Source organism: Pseudophryne corroboree, chromosome 6 (genome assembly GCF_028390025.1).
Source record: "Pseudophryne corroboree isolate aPseCor3 chromosome 6, aPseCor3.hap2, whole genome shotgun sequence".
NCBI classification, from domain to species: domain Eukaryota; kingdom Metazoa; phylum Chordata; class Amphibia; order Anura; family Myobatrachidae; genus Pseudophryne; species Pseudophryne corroboree.
The window spans coordinates 343,851,302-343,874,267 of record NC_086449.1 but is presented as its reverse complement, the minus strand read 5'-3'; the positions used below and the strand labels follow the sequence as shown (position 1 = coordinate 343,874,267).

At 45.4% G+C, this 22,966-nt stretch overlaps 1 protein-coding gene across 3 annotated transcripts in view; it reads left to right on the top strand.

Moving 5' to 3' along the window:
- VPS13C (vacuolar protein sorting 13 homolog C) overlaps positions 1-22,966 on the top strand; it is a 950,377-nt gene that overhangs the window by 126,444 nt on the left and 800,967 nt on the right. For all 3 annotated transcript variants that reach the window (XM_063926503.1, XM_063926502.1, XM_063926504.1), the window contains exon 5: positions 12,451-12,552. In XM_063926503.1, the coding sequence (XP_063782573.1) occupies positions 12,451-12,552 (102 nt within the window). The remainder of the gene's footprint in view (positions 1-12,450; positions 12,553-22,966) is intronic.

The following is a 22,966-nucleotide window of genomic DNA, read 5'->3' as shown; positions in this document are numbered from 1 at the left end:
TATCGAATGATTCTTTACATCTCTATAGTCAAATTGTAATGTGTCTCTTTAAACATCCTGAAAACTGCCATTAAATACCTTTCTGTCATGTGGCATAATCTTGCTGAATGCTTCAATATGTTTAACAAAATCTTATGCTGTATTTAAAGATGATATAATGGGCACATGAGCCATAATTAACGATTTTAGTCATGAGATTCATCTCTGACTTTGGTAAGAAATATAAACCCCTGCAGCTCTCTGGAAATCTTTAAACTCGTGACTGGAAATGAAAATGACGACACAGAAACATCTGGCAGAAATGAAATGCAGAAAATAACCTGAGTTAATCATGAGAACTTGTGTGCAGTTAAATGCGAAGCATAGCTAAGACAAATAGCTTATCAATATAACCCCTTCCACACCGCCTGAGGCGTACCGCATTCAGGAGCCTGACAGGGGTACTTTCTGAGTGCGACCCGCCTAAGGTCCATCGCCACCACTGTCCACCACCCCAGCATATTGCCGGGTTGGTGATGGCAGCGGTGACGCGTCGCTTAGAGATCACATGTTCTCCAAGCGCTGCCTGTCCACACACAGTGAGTGGGCAATGGGTTGCATCAACCCAGCTTCCCGTTCACACAGCACAGTGAGCCGGGTTGAACACGTGTTCAACCCTGCTCGCTAGCCGAGTTGGAATACCAGGTCGCTTGACCAGGATTATTCCAACTAGGCCCTTTCAGACCGCACAGCAACACGGGTTATGCACGCTCATATGCAATAACCCATGTTTAAAGCTAGTGGTATATCTACCTGCAAAATGTAAGCCGTTGTGGATATCTTGTAGGCCTCACCTGTGAATTATCTTAAGAAATACAGTACCTCTTGTTGAAGAGACCATTCTGTTACATGCTGTCTGTTAGGAGTGGTTGTGCTTTGACAAGAGCTTAAAACTGCTCTGCGTTCTAGAATATTGATCCATTTTTCTTTGGACCATAGTCCTTGTATGCAGTACTGAAGTCAGAGCCCTCCAAATCTGAAGAATGGCATCTGTTGTGATGAATGGCCATTCTCAGATGCTGAAGCACACTTTCTCTGTTTGGTTTTTGGTCCTGAACCACCAGAGCAGCTGCAGTGTGTTTTTGGTGACAGACATTTTAGAGGCTGGACTAATGGAGGTGTAGTTGTGTCCATTTGAAAAGTATTTCTAAGTTGAATTGAACAACCTCAATGTTTTCCTAGAAACCTGCCTCTGAACTGAATATACCTACATCTGAGAAACAGTAGAGCCTATTAGTCTCTGCAATAATAACATTGTGTTCTGAAAAAAAAAAAAAAAAAAAAATATTGTATGCTTTTTAAATAGTCCTGAAATATCATTCACAAACCAAGGATTAGGCTGAAATAGTAGTTGATAGGTCTACTCTTAAGACTAAAGTCTAGGCCAACATCTCTCTATTGACCTCAAGTAGTGATGAGGATCCTGCCTTAATTAAGTTGTTGTCCAAGTAATAAATGGCTATCACACCTCTGGCCTTCGAGAGCCACCATTGCTGCCTAAAGTTTAGTAAGAACCTCTTGGTGCGGCCGTTGGGTTAAAGGAAGGATCACCTACCAAAATGGGTCTGGGACTCCAGGTTGACACCAACAAGGTTGACGCGCCTTAAGTCGACACTAAATGGTCGACACTAAATGGTCGACATGCACAAGGTCGACATGGAAAAAGGTCGACATGGAAAAAGGTCGACATGAGTTTTTTATGTTTTTTTTTCCAGTGTCGTGTTCTTCGTAGAGTGACCGGGAACCCCAATTAGTGCAAAGGGTCAGGCACTCTTAAAGGTGATGTTACATTTTGTGCCAAATTTGAAACGCCTATATAAGGAAGTTCCTGGATACCCACCTGTGCAAGAGTATACTGTAGGCTCTAATACCTTACTCCTGTGGGAATTCTATTGAAGTTCTGTTACTGGTTCCTGCCATCCTTGTCTATTGTTTCTGCTATTCCTGCGTCCTGTTCCCCTGTGTTCTGTTCCAGTCCCTGCTACTCCTGCATTTTGTTCCAAGTTCCTGTCACTATTGCCGTGTTTCCCATTCCGTTCTCGCCCTGTCTGTCGATATTGTGACTATATGCTGCACTGCTATTCTCTTACATCCTAGAGGATGCTGGGGTCCACATTAGTACCATGGGGTATAGATGGGTCCACCAGGAGCCATTGGCACTTTTGGAGTTTGATAGTGTGGGCCGGTTCCTCCCTCTATGCCCCTCCTACCAGACTCAGTTTAGAAAATGTGCCTGGAGGTGCCGGTCACAGCTAGGGGAGCTCCATAGGAAGTTTTCTAGGTTTTTTTTTTTTTTATAGTTTAGGCACAGGGAGGCTGCTGGCAACAGCCTCCCTGCTTCGAGGGACTTAAGGGGGGGGGAGTAGTGTCCGCCCTGTGGGGCCCGAACCACTATCTCCGCTGACAGGACACTGAGCTCCTGAGGGTGCTGATCATTAGCCGCCCCAGGCGACCGCTCACTCCCGCAGCATGCCGCCACCCCCTAACAGAGCTAGAAGACAGAAGGTGGTGAGATATGGCGGCACATGGGTAGGAGCACAGCGCTGAACGGCTGCGCTCCGGGGAAGGCACAGCGACACACAGTGTTGGTGCTATGAGGGGCGTCCTGAGCCAGCGTCTAAATACCCTAAACTGGTCACAGACGCTAACCGGAGACTGAATCCCCAGGCTAGCGACAGAATCCTCAGTACACAGACGCTAACCGGGGACTGAATCCCCCGGCTAGCGACGGAATCCTCAGGCCAGTATAAAGAATTTGTGCGGGAAGACGCGCCATCTTCAGGGAGCAGAGCTTCTCCTCAGAGCAGACCCAGCAGCGTTCAGCGCCATTTTCCTATCTGTAGTTCCTGTATACAGATGCTGACAGGGAAAACGGTCCCTCCACGTAACTGCAGCTATCCTGTGCGATACCAGGGGTTTGTAGAAGGAGGGGGAGGCTGTGTAAATACTGTGTAGTCTATTAAGGTACACAGTAAGCGCTAGATAAGTTGTATTATATCTACCTTTGGAAGCGCTGTGTGTGGGTTGGCTTCAATCTATGGCTCTCTCTGTTGCATACTTGGGGGAAAAATGTGTCTACAATTCCCTGTGTGTGTGTGGGTGTTTATTATCTCCCATAGCCATGTCTAGGGACTCTGTGTCATATGCGGCAGAGGAGGGTTTTTTTCTCGGGAAGAATCCATTCCATGTGCACAGGAATGTACTGTCTTGTCTCAGATCCCTATGATTGAGCCTGAGTGGTTGACCTCCATTAAAGGAATGATCTCTCAGATTTCTAATAGGGTAGCACATGCTGAGACAGGAACTCAGGTGTTGAAGAATTCTATGGCAGTTTGGTCAGGTTCTGTTCCTATTCCGGCAAGACCCCCTTGCATGTTCCCACAGAAACGTGCACTTGCCCAGATTATGCAAGATGACACAGACACCGACTCTGATACAGCAGACTGTGATGGGGACGTGCTAAGGGGGGCAGCAGCCCTTGCAAAGGGGGTGCAGCTCATGGTTGAGGCCATTAGAGATGTATTAAACATTACTGACACGCCACCTGAGCAGGCTTACTTTACTGACAATAAGACAGCCTGGCTAACCTTCCCTACGTCTAAAGAATTAAATGCTATATTTGAAAAATCCTGGGAAAACCTGGAAAAAATTCCAGATCCCCAAAAGGGTTCTGGTTGCCTTTCCCTTCCCTGAGGAGGATCGAAAAAAGTGGGAAAACCCACTCATAGTTGACGCTTGTGTCTCCAGACTGTCTAAAAAGGGTTTTTTACCTGTTCCTGGATCTACCGCGTTAAAACAACTGGCTGATCGTAAGATTGACACTACACTCAAATCCATATACAATGCTTTGAGAGTTGCGTTAAGGCCCACCATTGCCTGTGCATGGATTTCTAAAGTGGGTACACTGACTGCTCGGATATCTGCCATGTCTGTCTCGGCTTGCAGGGGACTCTGGCTACGCCAATGGTCAGCAGACGTGGAATCCAGGAGAAGTGTGGAGACTCTACCCTACACAGGTCAGGCTCTATTTGGGGAAGCATTTGATGCTTGGATTTCCACGGCAATCGCGGGTAAGTCACCTTTCCTTCCCTCTGCTACACCTTCTATGAGGATACATTTTCCCCCAACTGCATCGCAGTCCTTTTGGATCGCTAGAACAAAAACGTCCACGCCTCATACAACTTTCTTTAGGGGTGGTCGTGCAAAATCTAAAAAGCCTACACCCGCAGGCTCCCGGGACCAGAAACCTGCTTCTGGTTCCTCAAAATCCTCACCATGACGGTGGACCGCACAGCCTGGAGGACGGGCTTGGTGGGTGTGAGACTCAGACGTTTCAGCAACGTCTGGGTGTCGTCCGGCCTGGATCCCTGGGTACAGGATATTGTGTCCCAGGGGTACAGACTGGAGTTTCAATAACTCCCGCCTCACCAATTCTTCAAATCAGGCTTGCCAGCGTTGCTGACAGACAAGGGCGATCCTACAGGACGTCATTCGAAAATTGGAAATGTCATATGTCATTGTCCCAGTTCCACCACGTTTGCAAAGCAAGGGTTACTATTCAAACCTTTTCGTGGTACTGAAACCGGATGGTTCGGTCAGACCTATTTTGTACTTGAAGTCGCTCAACCCTTACCTGAGGGAATTCAAATTCAAAATGGAGTCTCTGAGAACGGTGATCTCAGGTCTGGAGGAGGGAAAGTTTATGGCATCCCTGGATATCAAGGATGCGTACCTCCACATTCCGATTTGGCCGCCGCATCAGGCTTATTTCAGATTTGCACTGTTAGACAGTCACTATCAGTTTCAGGCACTGCCGTTCGGCCTCTCCACAGCACCGACGGTGTTCATCTCACGGCAGAGATGATGGTTCTCCTTCGCAGACAGGGGGTGAACATAATCCCATGTCTGGACGATCTACTGATAAAGGCGTCGTCCAGGGAGACGTTGTTGCAATCCATTGCTATCCCGACTCATCTGCTCAGGAAACACTGTTGGATCCTGAACCTTCCAAAGTCCCATTTGGAACCGACAAGAGATTGTCTTTTCTGGGGATGATCCTCGACACGAAAGTGCAGAGGGTATTTCTGCCGGAGGAGAAAGCGTTGGTGATTCAAGCAATGGTCCGGGATGTCCTGAAGCCAGTCCGGGTATCTGTTCATCAGTGCATTTGTCTTCTGGGGAAGATGGTTGCCTCCTACGAGGCTCTACAGTACGGAAGGTTTCATGCTCGGTCCTTCCAGCTGGATCTTTTGGACAAATGGTCGGGATCTCACCTACACATGCACCTGAGGATACGTCTATCGCTGAAAGCCAGAATTTCACTCCTCTGGTGGCTGCAAATGTCTCACCTTCTGGAGCGCCGAAGGTTCAGGATTCAGAATTTGATCCTTCTAACCACGGGTGCAAGCCTCCGGGGCTGGGGCGCAGTCACTCAGGGAGAAGCCTTCCAAGGAAGATGGTCAAACCTGGAATCCAGTCTTCCGATAAACATTCTGGAACTAAGAGCCGTCTACAACGGTCTTCTCAAAGCGGCTCATCTTCTGCGAGATCGAGCCATTCAAGTGCAGTCGGACAATGTAACGACGGTAGCCTACATAAACCGACAGGGCGGAACGAAGAGCAGAGCTGCGATGTCAGAAGTAACAAGAATTATCCGCTGGGTAGAAAAACACGCGTTGGCGCTGTCAGCAATCTTCATTCCGGGAGTAGACAACTGGGAAGCGGACTTCCTCAGCAGACACGATCTCCATCCCAGAGAGTGGGGCCTCCACCCGGAGGTGTTCACAGAGGTAACAAATCTTTGGGGTGTACCTCATATAGACATGATGGCCTCCTGTCTCAACAAGAAGCTTCTGAGGTACTGTTTCAGGTCGAGAGACCCACAAGCAGTGGCGGTGGACGCCCTGGTGACTCCGTGGGTGTTCCAGTCAGTGTACATGTTTCCACCACTTCCACTCATTCCAAGGATTCTAAAACTCATCAGAGTTCAGGCGATCCTCATTGCTCCGGACTGGCCAAGAACGGCTTGGTACGCAGACCTTCGGGATCTACTGCTGGAAGATCCGAGGCCTCTTCCTGTTCAGGAGGACCTGTTACAACAGGGGCCGTTCGCTTATCAAGACTTACTGCGGCTACATTTGACGGCATGGAAGTTGAATGCCAGATATTAGCTCGGAAAGGCATTCCGAACAAGGTTTTTTCCTACCCTGGTACAGGCTAGAAAAGGAGTAACGTCTAAGCATTACCATTGCATTTGGAAGAAGTATGTCTCTTGGTGTGAATCCAAGAAGCTTCCTATGGTGGAGTTTCAACTGGGACGGTTTCTCCTCTTCCTGCAAGCAGGTGTGGGTATGGGTCTGAGGTTGGGATCCATAAAGGTCCAGATTTTGGCCCTATCCATTTTCTTCCAGAAACCGCTGGCTTCCCTCCCTGAGGTTCAGACTATTTTGAAAGGGGTTCTGTGAATCTAACCTCCTTTTGTGCCACCTACGGCACCCTGGAATCTTAAGGTGGTATTACAATTCCTCCAATCGGATTGGTTCGAGCCTCTACCGGAGGTTGAGGTCAAGTTTCTCACGTGGAAGGCTGTCACTTTGTTGGCCTTAGCTTCTGCTAGATGTGTGTTGGAGTTGGGGGCTTTGTCTTGTAAAAGCCCCTACTTGATCTTCCATGAAGATAGGGCTGAGCTCCGGACACGTCAGCAGTTTCTTCCTAAGGTCGTGTCGGCTAATCAACCTATTGTGGTGCCAGTGGCTACTGACTCCTCAATTACTTCAAAGTCCTTGGATGTGGTAAGGGCTCTGAAAATCTATGTGAAGAGGACTGCTCGTCACAGAAAATCGGACTCTCTGTTTGTCCTGTATGATCCCAAGAAACTTGGGTGTCCTGCTTCTAAGCAGACTATCTCTTGCTGGATCAGGTTCACTATCCAGCATGCATATTCTACGGCAGGATTGCTGTGTCCAAAATCTGTTAAGGCCCACTCTACTCGTAAGGTGGGCTCTTCCTGGGCGGCTGCCCGGGGTGTGTCGGCTTTACAGCTTTGCCGAGCGGCTACTTGGTCGGGGTCGAACATGTTTGCTAAGTTCTACAAGTTCGATACTTTGGCCTCTGAGGACCTGAAGTTTGGTCAGTCAGTTCTGCAGGAGCCTCTGCGCTCTCCCTCCCGTTCTGGGAACTTTGGTACATCCCCATGGTACTAATGTGGACCCCAGCATTCTCTAGGACGTAAGAGAAAATAGGATTTTAATTACCTACTGGTAAATCCTTTTCTCGTAGTCCGTAGAGGATGCTGGGTGCCCGCCCAGCGCTTCGTTATCCTGCAGTGGTTACTTGATTCAGTACGACTTTGTTCTTAGTTAAGTACTGCTTTGTTACTTGGTTAAGTAATGTTTTCAACTATTGCTGAGTGTCAAGCTAGTTAGCTTGGTTGCCTTGTTTGTGTGAGCTGGTATGAATCTCGCCACTACAGACGGGTCCACTGTTATCTTGACTAGTTTGCTGCGCCTAGGCACAACATGACCTATTAACATAAACACTTCATCTATTGTTCTCAGCTACAATGCAATACATAGAACAAGACAGCAGGGGATTAAATCATTACAACAGGGTATTAAGTCCGACTGGCCAGTCTCAGTTAATCCTATTAAAGGTCAAGATAAATGTGGACCCATCTCGTATCTGTGTATTTTCTTTTCTCGAAGTATGTCCGTCTCCTCGGGCACAGTTTCTAGACTGAGTCTGGTAGGAGCGGCATAGAGGGAGAAGCCAGCCCACACTCTCAAACTCTTAAAGTGCCAATGGCTCCTGGTGGACCCGTTTATACCCCATGGTACTAATGTGGACCCCAGCATCCTCTGCGGACTACGAGAAAAGGATTTACCGGCAGGTAATTAAAATCCTATTTTTACCAGTACCAACACCATTATGTACCAGCCCCGTACTTGGGAACCCAGACAGAGAGCCGCTACCAGTATGTAAGACTCTGTGCCTTTTTTCTCAGCCAGTCCTAAAGTACGGGTCAGTATCTGCTACATCCATCCGTGAGGTGTGACATCTAGTTTTTGAACTAGGAGAAAATTTGAATAGAATCAAAACCTTTCATGCTGTTCTGGTACTGGAATGACCACGGTGAGGAGATTGACGTTTCAATGCCCTGCAATGTTTGTGACTTGACTCTGGAAAACCTTTGGGATTCACAGGTGTATTGTGCTGCCCCAGTTTATGATTGATATAACCCAAGTATTTAAATTGGAAGAGATCGACTGATCCCCGAAGAGAAGAAGGCTGAAGAATGAAAGTACTGGATGTTCAGAATAGGTGTCATATCACTTTTTAGAAATGGAAAAATGAGAGCAAGCAACAGTTTTTCATTAAAGTCTTTCCAGGATTTTGAGTACAGAAAAATGTCTGTATAGTAGTTTTCAGCATTTTTAGATTTGTTTATAAAAGTTGGAATATACACTTTCAGCCCTCATCTGTAAGTTCAAAAGCACCTATCCCATTTATGTAACACCTCCAGATACTTGTCCCACATTATTTAATTAATTGTTAAGCTTTTTTTTAAAGAAATTCACCTGAAAACAAACTTGTCTTTATTGGTCAAATGTTAGTATTTAAACCCCTCCAAGTGCGTTCATTGGGAGCGGTGTGCCTGAGGTTCTGTACTGTGTCCTGACATTTGTTCCTTAAAATAATGATTTTTTTCCCCTGCCTTTTCGCAAAATTTGCTCTGGAAAAGCAACGTGAGTTTGGAATTTGACTCGCAGGGCCCAAACAATCTGCAGAAAATTCTGGATACTGTAAGCCAGGATTTGACAATAACTGTATAAGAAGAACACTGACTATTATAAGAACAATGTTGTGGTGTCTTTAATATTACATTAAACCAACTTGGAGCATTACCCAAGATAGCTATATTCTCAGTATCCAAAATAACATTCTCTGAATATTGAAGTATGATTCCAGCTAAAAATCTGTACTGGATTTTTTTTGATGTGGATGTGAAGAAAACCTATTTTTTCAAAACACAAGGAGTTGGTACCTACAAGGATCTATAAAATGTAGTGGATTTGTCAGTAGGGACAAAGATAGGGCATTGCTCTACCACGAACACATTAGTGTTGATTTATCCAAAGCATGAGACTGTGTAGCATTGAAATCTGACCCAAAAGTTTGCCATAGTAGGCCCAGCTTGGACATAAGCATACTGTATATGTCTTTTAATAAAAAGCAACATTAGGACCTGTGGGAGTATATATAGAAGCTTTAGTAAATGTCTCCCCTTCTATACCAAGTGTATCAAATAAATTCTGTCCATTAGGATCAGAAAGGCTGTCTAATATTTTTTAGTGAATATGCTTTCTAAAAATCATGGTCACACCTGTTTGCAGGTAAAGGAGGCTGTCCTTTAGTTCCCTATCCAATTATCCCAGCATGTATTGGGTTCATCCTATGTAGTAAAAGGCTAACGCTGCTTCTTACCTGTATGGGGGGATGTTTTGCGTGCCAGCAGCCTCTAGATATTGCCCGATGTAGCAATTCAAGTGTAGCTTCGGTCAGGCGCGCACAGCCGCCGTCGTTGACATTACTGTTGTGTTATTCCGTCATTTTGATGGGCCGGTAACTAGTACTGTCATAATAGAGATTCTTGCAGCATAACTACATCAGGTATTAGACGTTTGAGGTGTTGCAAAACATTCTTCTTCTTTATAGCAGGTTCAATCCTTTAGCATTCCACTTGACAAATTTTAAACTATGCCTAATAAATGCTTATAGAATATATTGGATTAGTACCTAAGGCAACCTACACCAACAATATTTATGCAGAGTATACTATTAGACCTATGTATACTACTCCAACCCATCACAGTGAGTTGGTTGGGTGGGCAAATAATAAAATATAAAAATATCACAGAACCTGACCATGTAAATAAAGTTGGAGTAATTATGATATAACAACACAAGTAATCTAACCTTTCGAAAAATGTAGATGGAGAATAAGTATCAGCCAATAAGCTCCCAACTGCCATGTTACAGGCTGTGTTTGAAAAAGGACAGTTAGGAGCTGATTGGCTGGTACTTTATCTACGTCCATGTTATCTCCATCCAAGGCTTAGTAAATAGACCCCACAATTTCTAAAGTGCTCAAGCTCTTACAACCTTCTCTATACCCCATGTTTCCAGTGTCCCACAATGGATGTAAGAGAAAATGTATGTTCACATATAAGCCACACAATTACCTGTTTAACTTAGCTGCTCTTGTTTCTGCTTAATAAATGCATCTTTGTATTCTCATGCAGCTTGTCTGGGAGCTCTTCATAGCAAAATTACAGTTTACCACTGTATGTATACACTGCAGTTATTCATGGGATTATTATACAGTACATCCCAGAAGACGTTCCCATTCATGTAGAAAGTGATGCTATTGACCATTTAATAAAGGCCCATCACCCAATTTGTGATCACATTTATTTTACATATTTTGTTGTTTATTTTTACTATGAACATAGCTTAATCCTTAAGTCTGTTTTTATGAGTTTGTTTACTGAAGAAAAGCTGCAGGCATGGGTTGGGTTCCCATTTCAATAAATAGCATCATCAGTTTAAGACTTCATGCTTGTATACATTCCCTATTGCTGTGTATTATTGTAATCCTTTAATTAAAAGCGCACTAATTATGCAGCATTTAGGTCCTGCTACTGGCAGAATTACAGCAGTGCTACACTGAATAAGAATCTTAACATTTCTGATCTAATAAACTTGATGATTTGGTATATATTATTTATTCCTAAACAGATTAACTATTGTTTATACAGAATTTTTTTTTTATACATACATACATACATACATACATACATACATACATACATACATACATACATACATACATATGCCATTCCTGGAACATCCATAGTACGAATATAGGTGTAAAAGTATTACCCTGCGATATGGGGGAAAAGTGGTACCAGCGCACGTTATGTGAGATCCCGCACATGCACAGAGGAGCCTGCCGAGAAGGAGAGACAGCGCATCAGCTCTGAGCTGATGCGCTGTGAGCTCAGGGGGACATCGACGGAGGGGGAGCTTTCACTCCCCCGCTTTAGCAGACGATGTTAATACATCTCGTCGATGTCCCTTCCTGCTTCGGTAGTGAGGCGAAGCAGGAAGTTTTATAGCGGCACGATGCTCGCCGCTATAATACATTTACCTAACAGGAAGATATTCTTGGAAAAAAAACAAAAAACAAATTAAGATAAAACAACCCTGAAGTAAGTTATACATTCAGCCACAAAGTGCATAAATGCAGGTTACACAAGTGGGTACAACCAAGAGCATTGTGTCCAGTAAAACACTTACTACATGGAACTGACAACTGCATAGAATTATAATGACAAGCAAGAAGATGATTGGATGGGTTTGGCATTTAGGTGACAGAGCCTATAAACTATTCGCCAGTCATCCAAGAAATTGAACAGCCCATTACTTTGTGTTGATAAAAAAACAGGGTAACTGTATATATTCCCAAAAGATTTCTGAAATGTAAACATGAAAAATATTTCAGAATACTCATGACCTCTAGAATATCAGAAACGTCACTCATCTAATCAGCCCTAGTGACAAGTGCATAAATTGCTGTCGTATGTAGACATTAAATGGAAGTATCTTTTGATGTTCCATCATTATGTAAATTATGCAGTCTTTTTGATATATATATGTGTATTTTTATTTATTTCATATCTTGAGAGTTAAGTCTGTGAGAATATTATAGAAGTAAATTGTTTGTTTTGTTTTTTGTTAGACGAAGATTATCATTGTTTAACTCAATTTCTGTAAAACTCTGCAGTACTAGACAACTAAATCATAAATCATACAAAATAAAAATTGTTCATAAAAACAGAACAAGTACAAACAAGGTTGACAAAGGGTAGAGAGGCCCGTGCTCATGGTGGTTTACAGTTCAGAGGAAGAAGGCATTGCGTGGGACTACATGAACTTAATCAAGAGGTAGATTTACTAAACTGTGGTTGTGATTTCTACATGCAAATATGAAGCACTTTGAGGCCAGTTCGGAGAAAATGAATAACATAATTTATTATGGTTGTTGTGAAAATATTAGCATTATTATTTCAAATAATCCAGTGTTTCCTCAAATGGAATAAAAGGTATATAAAATCCATCACGTCAATATTGTAATAAGGAAATCTTCCACAAAAAAAAGCTAAAGTTTATTTTGTTGAACAATAGCAACTTATTTTTTAATGTGTCTTATGCATGTTTAAGGTAATGTAAATGAATCTGATTTGAGTTGCAGCCACTGAAGCACCAAACCGTTTTACTGATCCTTCTGAAAATGTATTTAAAAATACAAATAGACCTTGGAGTTTAATCTTTTTTGTGTTTGGCTCACAGGCATAAAATATGATGCAGAGAAAGAGGAAAGAAATCTTCAAGAGGCAAAGCAACGAGAGCTACAGCGGATTGATGAAGCCATGCAGAAAGCTGCTGAAAAAGGTAGATTGCGATTACTTGTAAGGTTGAGAAAATCTGGGGAAAGGGGATATGGTTCTGCACTAGGTCCCTCCCTTACCTCCAGCCCAGGTATGGTGAGCCAGGAAGGAAGTACAGAGAGAAAATAAAAATTGTATTGTTTATTTGCTTAACCAACTACCTATGTCCTTTATTGTGGTCACATCCGTGTATAATACCCCAGATGTATGTGGGTTGGGGGATCTCCCCTGAGTCAGAAGTATAAACTACTACTACTGCTGGGAGAAATATAGAAGACTCTTGTCTGGGGGCAATTTAAATAAAATGTAACTTTTATTCGATACATATTAAAAATAGTTTTGAAAGAAGAGCTGTTCCCAATATGCTGCTTAACAAGTTTAAAACATATAAGAATGCTAACTCACCAAATATCAATTTATAAATATGCGTGTGACTGAAAATAGATGACTTTCTTATCAACAAAATCTGCCTATTTGAGAACAGGTTGGTTGTGGTGAATTGTATTTTTGCACATCAAGGCATAAATACAAGTAAAATTTGGGCCCGGTGTAACAAAACACTTGTAATGGGTATCCATAGCCTTAGTCACGTAAGGTTCCAGCTATTCTTAAATTCTAAGCTTATAACTATAGAGGTAACTCTTTAGTATGTGCTATTTTTTTCACAGACTGTGAGTGAAACCTCTCCTTTTATCTCAAGAACATGAGAGACAGATATTAGTATAACATTTGATGGGTCTGATGTATATGGGAAATAAGCCATCGTATCTTGATCTCTCTGATAATGCTCTTTTCTTTTTTTAAACACATTTTATTGAGAGGATCACAAAATATACCAGGAAACCTGGTCAGTTCGGTTACATACACACAGTAATTGCAGCAAATTATGACGACAACAAGTTGGGTCCAATTTTTGAGAATTGAAAGTAGGAGGAAGGGTGTCTTGCGGCGACGTTGTGGCAATCCGTCAAAGAGAGCTGGAAACAGAGAACAGAAGAAAGAGTATTAGTCGGAGAGAGGAAGGAGAAGCAACAAGTCAAGATGAAGAGGCAGAATAGGGAAATAGAGGCGAGGGGTGACCTCCAGACTCAAGAAGTTGAGAGGCATCTTGAATAATTTGTCAGGGTATAACTGGGGAGAGAACCTGTTGGGAGGCTAGCCAGGGAGACTAAACTTTATCAAATAGTTTAGAGGAGTTATGAATAACAGCAGTCATATATTCCATTTTGTACACATACCAAATTTGGGAGATTATCACCTGCATAGGGGAGGGAGTCAGGCTTTTCTAGTCTATCTAGGCTATCTGGCACGTCATAGCGGACAGTATATGCCAAAACAGTCAAGGGCCTCGAAAGCAAAAGACCAGAAGATTCGGTGAAAGGCCTTTTCCGCATCAAGAGCCAGGATGAGAGAGGGAGTCTTCCGCTTTTGAATGGTGCAAATTAAATCAATGGCTTTTCTGGTATTATCCGACGCCTGGCGTCCAGGGATAAACCCTATCTGATCCCAGTGGACCAAACCAGGCAATAGGGAGGCCAGACGATTAGCTAACATTTTCGCATTAATCTTCAGGAGCCGCACCGCCACCTCTGGTGCTCACACGCTGGATGTAACTGACGTCGCCGCCAGTCTCCACTCCTCCGGATCTCCAGGCAGGTAGGTAGGAAATCAAGGTTTCAGTTTTTAGAAACCTGCAGGGACCGGATCACCAGTCCCCTGGCTCCGCAACCAATCCTAGCCAGTCGCAGCCACCCATGGAGAGTCAGGGCAGCAGGTAGCAATACTAGGGAGGGCGGACTAAGGGAGTTTAAGCACTTTATGGCACCGGGACTGCAGGAGCGCTGAGGAGATGCGTCCGTCTCGGAACTCGGTCAAGCCACTCCCCCGTTAATGCTCTTTTCACATCAGGAGCAGAAGAAACAAGTGTAGTTCTAAATGGGAGTGTTGTGTATAGGAAATAGGCCAATGTATCTGCTGACAGTGTTAGAGCGGTGCATGTACCCTGGCATCAGGTTGACATTACAGAACACAGTACTACATTCACTGGTTAGAGAGAGCCTTAGAAGAATATACCTGGATACGTGTCATTGTGTGAATGAGCTGGGAACCTTTGGTCCATGTGTGCCGTGTGCACAAACGGCACCCTATGATGACCTATACATTTCACCCAATGTTCACATCGCTGTTTGAGAATGAGTCACTGTGACCGGACGAGCCCTCTCACTGGCTATGCCCAGCAATCACAGATTGGGTTTGGGTCACACTCTTACCATCAGTAAATACTTTTCTCTGACGTCCTAGTGGATGCTGGGAACTCCGTAAGGACCATGGGGAATAGCGGCTCCGCAGGAGACTGGGCACAAAAGTAAAGCTTTAGGACTACCTGGTGTCCACTGGCTCCTCCCCCTATGACCCTCCTCCAAGCCTCAGTTAGATTTTTGTGCCCGAACGAGAAGGGTGCACACTAGGGGCTCTCCTGAGCTGCTTAGTGAAAAGTTTAGTTTTAGGTTTTTTATTTTCAGTGAGACCTGCTGGCAACAGGCTCACTGCATCGAGGGACTAAGGGGAGAAGAAGCGAACTCACCTGCGTGCAGAGTGGATTGGGCTTCTTAGGCTACTGGACACCATTAGCTCCAGAGGGATCGAACACAGGCCCAGCCATGGAGTCCGGTCCCAGAGCCGCGCCGCCGGCCCCCTTACAGAGCCAGAAGCAAGAAGAGGTCCGGAAAATCGGCGGCAGAAGACATCCTGTCTTCACCAAGGTAGCGCACAGCACTGCAGCTGTGCGCCATTGCTCCTCAGCACACTTCACACTTCGGTCACTGAGGGTGCAGGGCGCTAGGGGGGGGCGCCCTGAGCAGCAATAAAAACACCTTGGCTGGCGAAAATACATCACATATAGCCCCCAGGGCTATATGGATGAATTTTAACCCCTGCCAGATTACACTGAAAAACGGGAGAAAAGGCCGCCAAGAAAGGGGCGGAGCCTATCTCCTCAGCACACTGGCGCCATTTTCCCTCACAGCTCCGTTGGAGGGAAGCTCCCTGGCTCTCCCCTGCAGTCACTACACTACAGAAAGGGTTAAAAAAGAGAGGGGGGCACTAATTAGGCGCAGTATAAACAATACAGCAGCTATAAGGGGAAAAACACTTATATAAGGTTATCCCTATATATATATATATATATATATATATATATATATATATAGCGCTCTGGTGTGTGCTGGCAAACTCTCCCTCTGTCTCCCCAAAGGGCTAGTGGGGTCCTGTCCTCTATCAGAGCATTCCCTGTGTGTGTGCTGTGTGTCGGTACGTTTGTGTCGACATGTATGAGGAGGAAAATGATGTGGAGGCGGAGCAAATTGCCTGTAATAGGGATGTCACCCCCTATGGGGTCGACACCTGAGTGGATGAACTGCTGGAAGGAATTACATGACAGTGTCAGCTCCTTGCAAAAGACAGTGATTGACATGAGACAGCCGGCTACTCAGCTTGTGCCTGTCCAGACGTCTCATAGGCCGTCAGGGGCTCTAAAGCGCCCGTTACCTCAGATGGCAAATACAGACGCCGACACGGATACTGACTCCAGTGTCGACGGTGAAGAGACAAATATGACTTCCAGTAGGGCCACACTTTACATGATTGAGGCAATGGAAAATGTTTTACACATTTCTGATAATACGAGTACCACCAATAGGGGTATTATGTTCAGTGAGGAAAAACTACCTGTAGTTTTCCTGAATCTGAGAAATTAAATGAGGTGTGTGATGAAGCGTGGGTTTCCCCCGATAAAAGACTGATAATTTCTAAAAAGTTATTGGCATATATCCTTTCCCGCCAGAGGTTAGGGTGCGTTGGGAAACACCCCCTAGGGGGGATAAAGCGCTCACACGCTTGTCAAAACAAGGGCTCTACCCTCTCCTGAGTGGCCGCCCTTAAGGATCCTGCTGATAGAAAGCAGGAGGGTATCCTAAAATGTATTTACACACATACTGGTGTTATACTGCGACCAGCAATCGCCTCAGCCTGGATGTGCAGTGCTGGGTTGGCGTGGTCGGATTCCCTGACTGAAAATATTGATACCCTAGATAGGGACAGTATATTATTGCCTGTAGAGCATTTAAAAGATGCATTTCTATATATGTGTGATGCACAGCGGGATATTTGCCGACTGGCATCAAGAGTAAGTGCGCTGTCCATTTCTGCCAGAAGAGGGTTATGGACACGACAGTGGTCAGGTGATGCGGATTCCAAATGGCATATGGAAGTATTGCCTTATAAAGGGGAGGAGTTATTTGGGGTCGGTCTTTCAGACCTGGTGGCCACGGCAACAGCTGGGAAATCCACGTTTGTACCCCAGGTCGCCTCTCAACATAAGAAGACGCCGTATTATCAGGCGCAGTCCTTTCGTTCCCATAAGGGCACGTGGGCAAAAGGTTCCTCATTTCTGCCCCGTGACAGAGGGAGAGGGAAACGGCTGCAGAAATCAGCCAGTTCCCAGGAACAGAAGCCCTCTCCCGCCTCTGCCAAGCCCTCAGCATGACGCTGGGGCTTTACAAGCAGACAGGGAGGCAGTGTTGGAAGCCATTCACAAGCTGTATTCCCAGCAGGTGATAATTAAGGTACCCCTCCTGCAACAGGGAAAGGGGTATTACTCCACACTGTTGTGGTACCGAAGCCGGACGGCTCGGTGAGACCGATTTTAAATCTAAAATCTTTGAACACTTACATACAGAGGTTCAAATTCAAGAGAAGGGGACTACATGGTGTCTCTGGACATCAAATATGCTTACCTTCATGTCCAAATTTACCCTTCTCACCAAGGGTACCTCAGGTTTGTGGTACAGAACTGTCACTATTAGTTTCAGACGCTGCCGTTTGGATGGTCCACGGCACCCCGGGTCTTTACCAAGGTAATGGCCGAAATGATGATACTCCTTCGAAGGAAGGGAGTTTTAGTTATCCCTTACTTGGACGATCTCCTGATAAGGGTAAGATCCTGGGAACAGTTGGAGGTCGGTGTAGCACTATCTCAGGTATTGTTGCGACAGCATGATTGGATTCTCAATATTCCAAAATCGCAGCTGGTTCCGACGACTCGTCTTCTGTTCCTAGGGATGATTCTGGACACAGTTCAGAAAAAGGTGTTTCTCCCGGAGGAGAGAGCCAGGGAGTTATCCGAGCTAGTCAGGAACCTCCTAAAACCGAGCCAAGTCTCAGTGCATCAATGCACAAGGGTTCTGGGAAAAATGGTAGCTTCCTACGAAGCAAAGCCATTCGGCAGATTCCACGCAAGAACTTTCCAGTGGGACCTGCTGGACAAATGGTCCGGGTCGCATCTTAAGATGCATCAGCGGATAACCCGGTCACCAAGGACAAGGGTGTCCCTCCTGTGGTGGTTGCAGAGTGCTCATCTTTTAGAGGGCCGCAGAGTCGGCATTCAGGACTGGGTCCTGGTGACCACGGATGCCAGCCTGCGAGGCTGGGGAGCAGTCACACAGGGAAGAAATTTCCAGGGCTTATGGTCAAGCCTGGAGACATCATTTCACATAAATATCCTGGAGCTAAGGGCCATTTACAATGCTCTCAGCTTAGCAAGATCTCTGCTTCAAGGTCAGCCGGTGTTGATCCAGTCGGACAACATCACGGCAGTCACCCATGTAAACAGACAGGGTGGCACAAGAAGCAGTCAATGGCAGAAGCTGCAAGGATTCTTCGCTGGGCGGAAAATCATGGGATAGCACTGTCAGCAGTATTCATTCCGGGAGTGGACAACTGGGAAGCAGACTTCCTCAGCAGGCACGGCCTCCACCCGGGAGAGTGGGGACTTCACCCAGAAGTCTTCCACATGATTGTAAACCATTGGGAAAAACCAAAGGTGGACATGATGGCGTCCCGCCTAAACAAAAAATTGGACAGGTATTGCGCCAGGTCGAGGGACCCTCAGGCAATAGCTGTGGACGCTCTGGTAACACCGTGTGGTGTTCCAGTCAGTGTATGTGTTCCCTCCTCTTCCTCTCATACCAAAAGTACTGAGAATTATAAGACGGAGGGGAGTAAGAACTATACTCGTGGCTCCGGATTGGCCAAGAAGGACTTGGTACCCGGAACTTCAAGAGATGCTCACGGAGGACCCGTGGCCTCTACCTCTAAGAAGGGACCTGCTCCAGCAAGGACCCTGTCTATTCCAAGACTTACCGCGGCTGCGTTTAACGGCAGGGCGGTTGAACGCCGGATCCTGAAGGAAAAAGACATTCCGGATGAAGTCATCCCTACCCTGATCAAGCCAGGAAGGATGTAACCGCAAAGCATTATCACCGCATTTGGCGAAAATATGTTGCGGGGTGCGAGGCCAGTAAGGCCCCGATGGAGGAATTTTCAACTAGGTCGATTCCTGCATTTCCTGTAAACAGGAGTGTCTATGTGCCTAAAATTGGGGTCCATTTAAGGTTCAAATTTCGGCCCTGTCAATTTTCTTCCAGAAAGAACTAACTTCAGTTCCTGAAGTTCAGACGTTTTGTAAAAGGGGTACTGCATATACAGCCTCCTTTTGTGCCTCCAGTGGCACCTTGGGATCTCAATGTAGTTTTGGGGTTCCTAAAGTCACATTGGTTTGAACCACTTGAATCTGTGGAGTTAAAATATCTCACATGGAAAGTGGTCATGTTGTTGGCCCTGGCCTCGGCCAGGCGCGTGTCAGAATTGGGGGCTTTATCCTGTAAAGGCCCTTATCTGATCTTCCAGACAGGGCGGAATTGAGGACTCATCCTCAATTTCTCCCTAAGGTGTTTTCAGCGTTTCACGTGAACCAGCCTATTGTGGTACCTGCGGCTACTAAGGACTTGGAGGACTCCAAGTTGCTGGACGTAGTCAGGGCCCTGAAAATATATGTTTCCAGGACGGCTGGAGTCAGAAAATCTGACTCGCTGTTTATCCTGTATGCACCCAACAAGCTGGGTGCTCCTGCTTCTAAGCAGACTATTGCTCGTTGGATTTGTAGCACAATTCAGCTTGCACATTCTGTGGCAGGCCTGCCACAGCCAAAATCTGTAAAAGCCCATTCCACACGGAAAGTGGGCTCATCTTGGGCGACTGCCCGAGGGGTCTCGGCTTTACAACTTTGCCGAGCAGCTACTTGGTCAGGGGCAAACACGTTTGCTAAATTCTACAAATTTGATACCCTGGCTGAGGAGGACCTGGAGTTCTCTCATTCGGTGCTGCAGAGTCATCCGCACTCTCCCGCCCGTTTGGGAGCTTTGGTATAATCCCCATGGTCCTTACGGAGTTCCCAGCATCCACAAGGACGTCAGAGAAAATAAGAATTTACTTACCAATAATTCTATTTCTCATAGTCCGTAGTGGATGCTGGGCGCCCATCCCAAGTGCGGATTGTCTGCAATACTTGTACATAGTTATTGTTACAAAAATCGGGTTATTGTGGTTGTGAGCCATCTTTCCAGAGGCTCCTCTGTTATCATGCTGTTAACTGGATTCAGATCACAGGTTGTACGGTGTGATCGGTGTGGCTGGTATGAGTCTTACCCGGGATTCATAAATCCTTCCTTATTGTGTACGCTCGTCCGGGCACAGTATCCTAACTGAGGCTTGGAGGAGGGTCATAGGGGGAGGAGCCAGTGCACACCAGGTAGTCCTAAAGCTTTACTTTTGTGCCCAGTCTCCTGCGGAGCTGCTATTCCCCATGGTCCTTACGGAGTTCCCAGCATCCACTACGGACTATGAGAAATAGAATTATCGGTAAGTAAATTCTTATTGTTACTGACTCTACCCACTGTGCAGTTTACGGGGATTTTGCTGCCACCACCAGGCTCCAACCATCCATGTTGTATTGGAACCACGTTTCTGGTCAAGCTTCTACCATTTGCACCCGAATACCGCTTGCTGCTGTGTGCACAACTCGTGACTGGTGTCTGTTGACCCCCCTGGTCACTGACCAGGCCTCTGCATTGTTAGCAGGTAGAAGGCGAACCTTGTAGACACAGGGCCCTAGGACGGGCAGAGAGCGGGACTGCATTTGGCACATTCTTGTTGGTAACAAGATGAAGGCAATAGTCTTGAGGCAATGATGTTCATTTGCCAAATTAAGTCCTCAAAAGGACCCTCTCCTGTTGCCATGGGGAACAGTATACAAAAAGATGTTTACAGCAATTCAGTATCTCTTGATGTCCCTAGAAGACTGTACATACAGAGGGCTCTTAGTCCTCCTTTTATCTTACTCCAACACACACTACCACAGGGGGTTAGCCCTGCCCTGTTCTCTTTATCTAGTCTCTGTAAGTGAGCGGTGCATGTGCAGTTCACATGCATATTTAACTTTGCCCCCTATGTACAGTGGAGAGTGGTTTCCCCACTGTGCTTGAGCCTACCTGGAATGTTAGATGCTCCTTGCTGCCACCAAGTCTGTAAAGGGAAAAAAGTTCCCTCCAAGAATCTCCTTCAGGAACAGAGCTGGATTAAGACTCCGGGGGGCCTGGGGTACTTAAGGCAGGGGGGCCCTCAGGTCTAAGATGAAATTCATTTTATTTATTTATATATATATATATATATATATATATATATATATATATATATACATATACATACACAGTATATGATTACGCTGTATCATTTGAACTAGGGCAGTAATGGGCAGTTTGGATATAATATATATATATATATGTGTGTATATATATTATAGAATCCATGGTATGCAAAGCAGCGGCACTCTTAGACTTTAAGCAAGAATAAAGTGTATTTCACAACTACAACTCCATCGTTTCAGGACGTTCTAGCACCTTTGTCAAGGTGAGTAGAACGCCCCGAAACATTGGTTATGAAATACACTTTATTCTGTCAAAAAGTCTCTGAGTGCCACTGCTTTGCATACCATGGATTCTATTTAGAAAGTCTACCAGAGGGAACCGGAGCATAGTGATCTATTAGGAGGAGTGCCAGTCCACTATATATATATATATATATATATATATATATATATATATATATATATATATATATATATATATATATATATATATATATATATACATACATACATACATACATACATACATACATACATACATACATACATACATACATACATACATACATACATACATACATACATACATACCGTATTTGCCGGCGTATAAGACGACTGGGCGTATAAGACGACCCCCAACATTTCCACTCAAAATATAGAGTTTGTTATATACTCGCCGTATAAGACTACCCCCTTCCACACACCAAATAAAACGTAAAAGAACATCAGATTTGTGACATACTGTATATTATGACCTGATAAGAGATTTGGATAGGGAGTATTTATCAAGGTATGCATAAGAAGGGGGGAGGGGGCGAGGAGAAAGTTGTAAAATGTATAAAAGTATACCCCTGTGTGCATTTAGTGTTACCGGTTTCACATGAGTGCCATTAGTATTAGTATTAGTGCCATTACAGTACCTGTCATTGTCACCATTGTACGGCCACAACGCGACTGCAGCGCCTCCGGCCAGTCCCTGCATCTCCCTGTAATTGGCAATAGTGACCCGCCGCAGCCGCACTGGATATCGCGCGATACTGGATGGTGAGTAGAATGAGGTGGGCGGGCATCGGGGAGCCACTATGGGCACCGGGCGAGTATCGGAAGGCCACTATGGCAGCTATGTCTATCCCAACTGAAGTGCACCCGGCATATAAGACGACCCCCCCCACTTGGAGGCATGTTTTTCAGGGCAAAAAAGTAGTCTTATACGCCAGCAAATACTGTGTGTATATATATATATATATATATATATATATATATATATACATATATATATATATATATTTCTCTGACGTCCTAGTGGATGCTGGGAACTCTGTAAGGACCATGGGGAATAGCGGGCTCCGAAGGAGGCTGGGCACTCTAGAAAGATTTATGACTACCTGGTGTGCACTGGCTCCTCCCACTATGACCCTCCTCCAAGCCTCAGTTAGATCTTGTGCCGGCCGAGGTTGGATGCACACTGGGGGCTCTCCTGAGCCTCTAGAAAGAAAGTATAGAATTAGGTTTTTTATTTTCAGTGAGACCTGCTGGCAACAGGCTCACTGCAGCGAGGGACTAAGGGGAGAAGAAGCGAACTCGCCTGCTTGCAGCCGGATTGGGCTTCTTAGGCTACTGGACACCATTAGCTCCAGAGGGATCGACCGCAGGCCCAGTCCTTGGTGTTCGGTCCCGGAGCCGCGCCGCCGTCCCCCTTACAGAGCCAGAAGCAAGAAGAGGTCCGGAAAATCGGCGGCAGAAGACATCAGTCTTCACCAAGGTAGCGCACAGCACTGCAGCTGTGCGCCATTGCTCCTCATGCACACTTCACACTCCGGTCACTGAGGGTGCAGGGCGCTGGGGGGGGGGCGCCCTGAGCAGCAATAAAAACACCTTG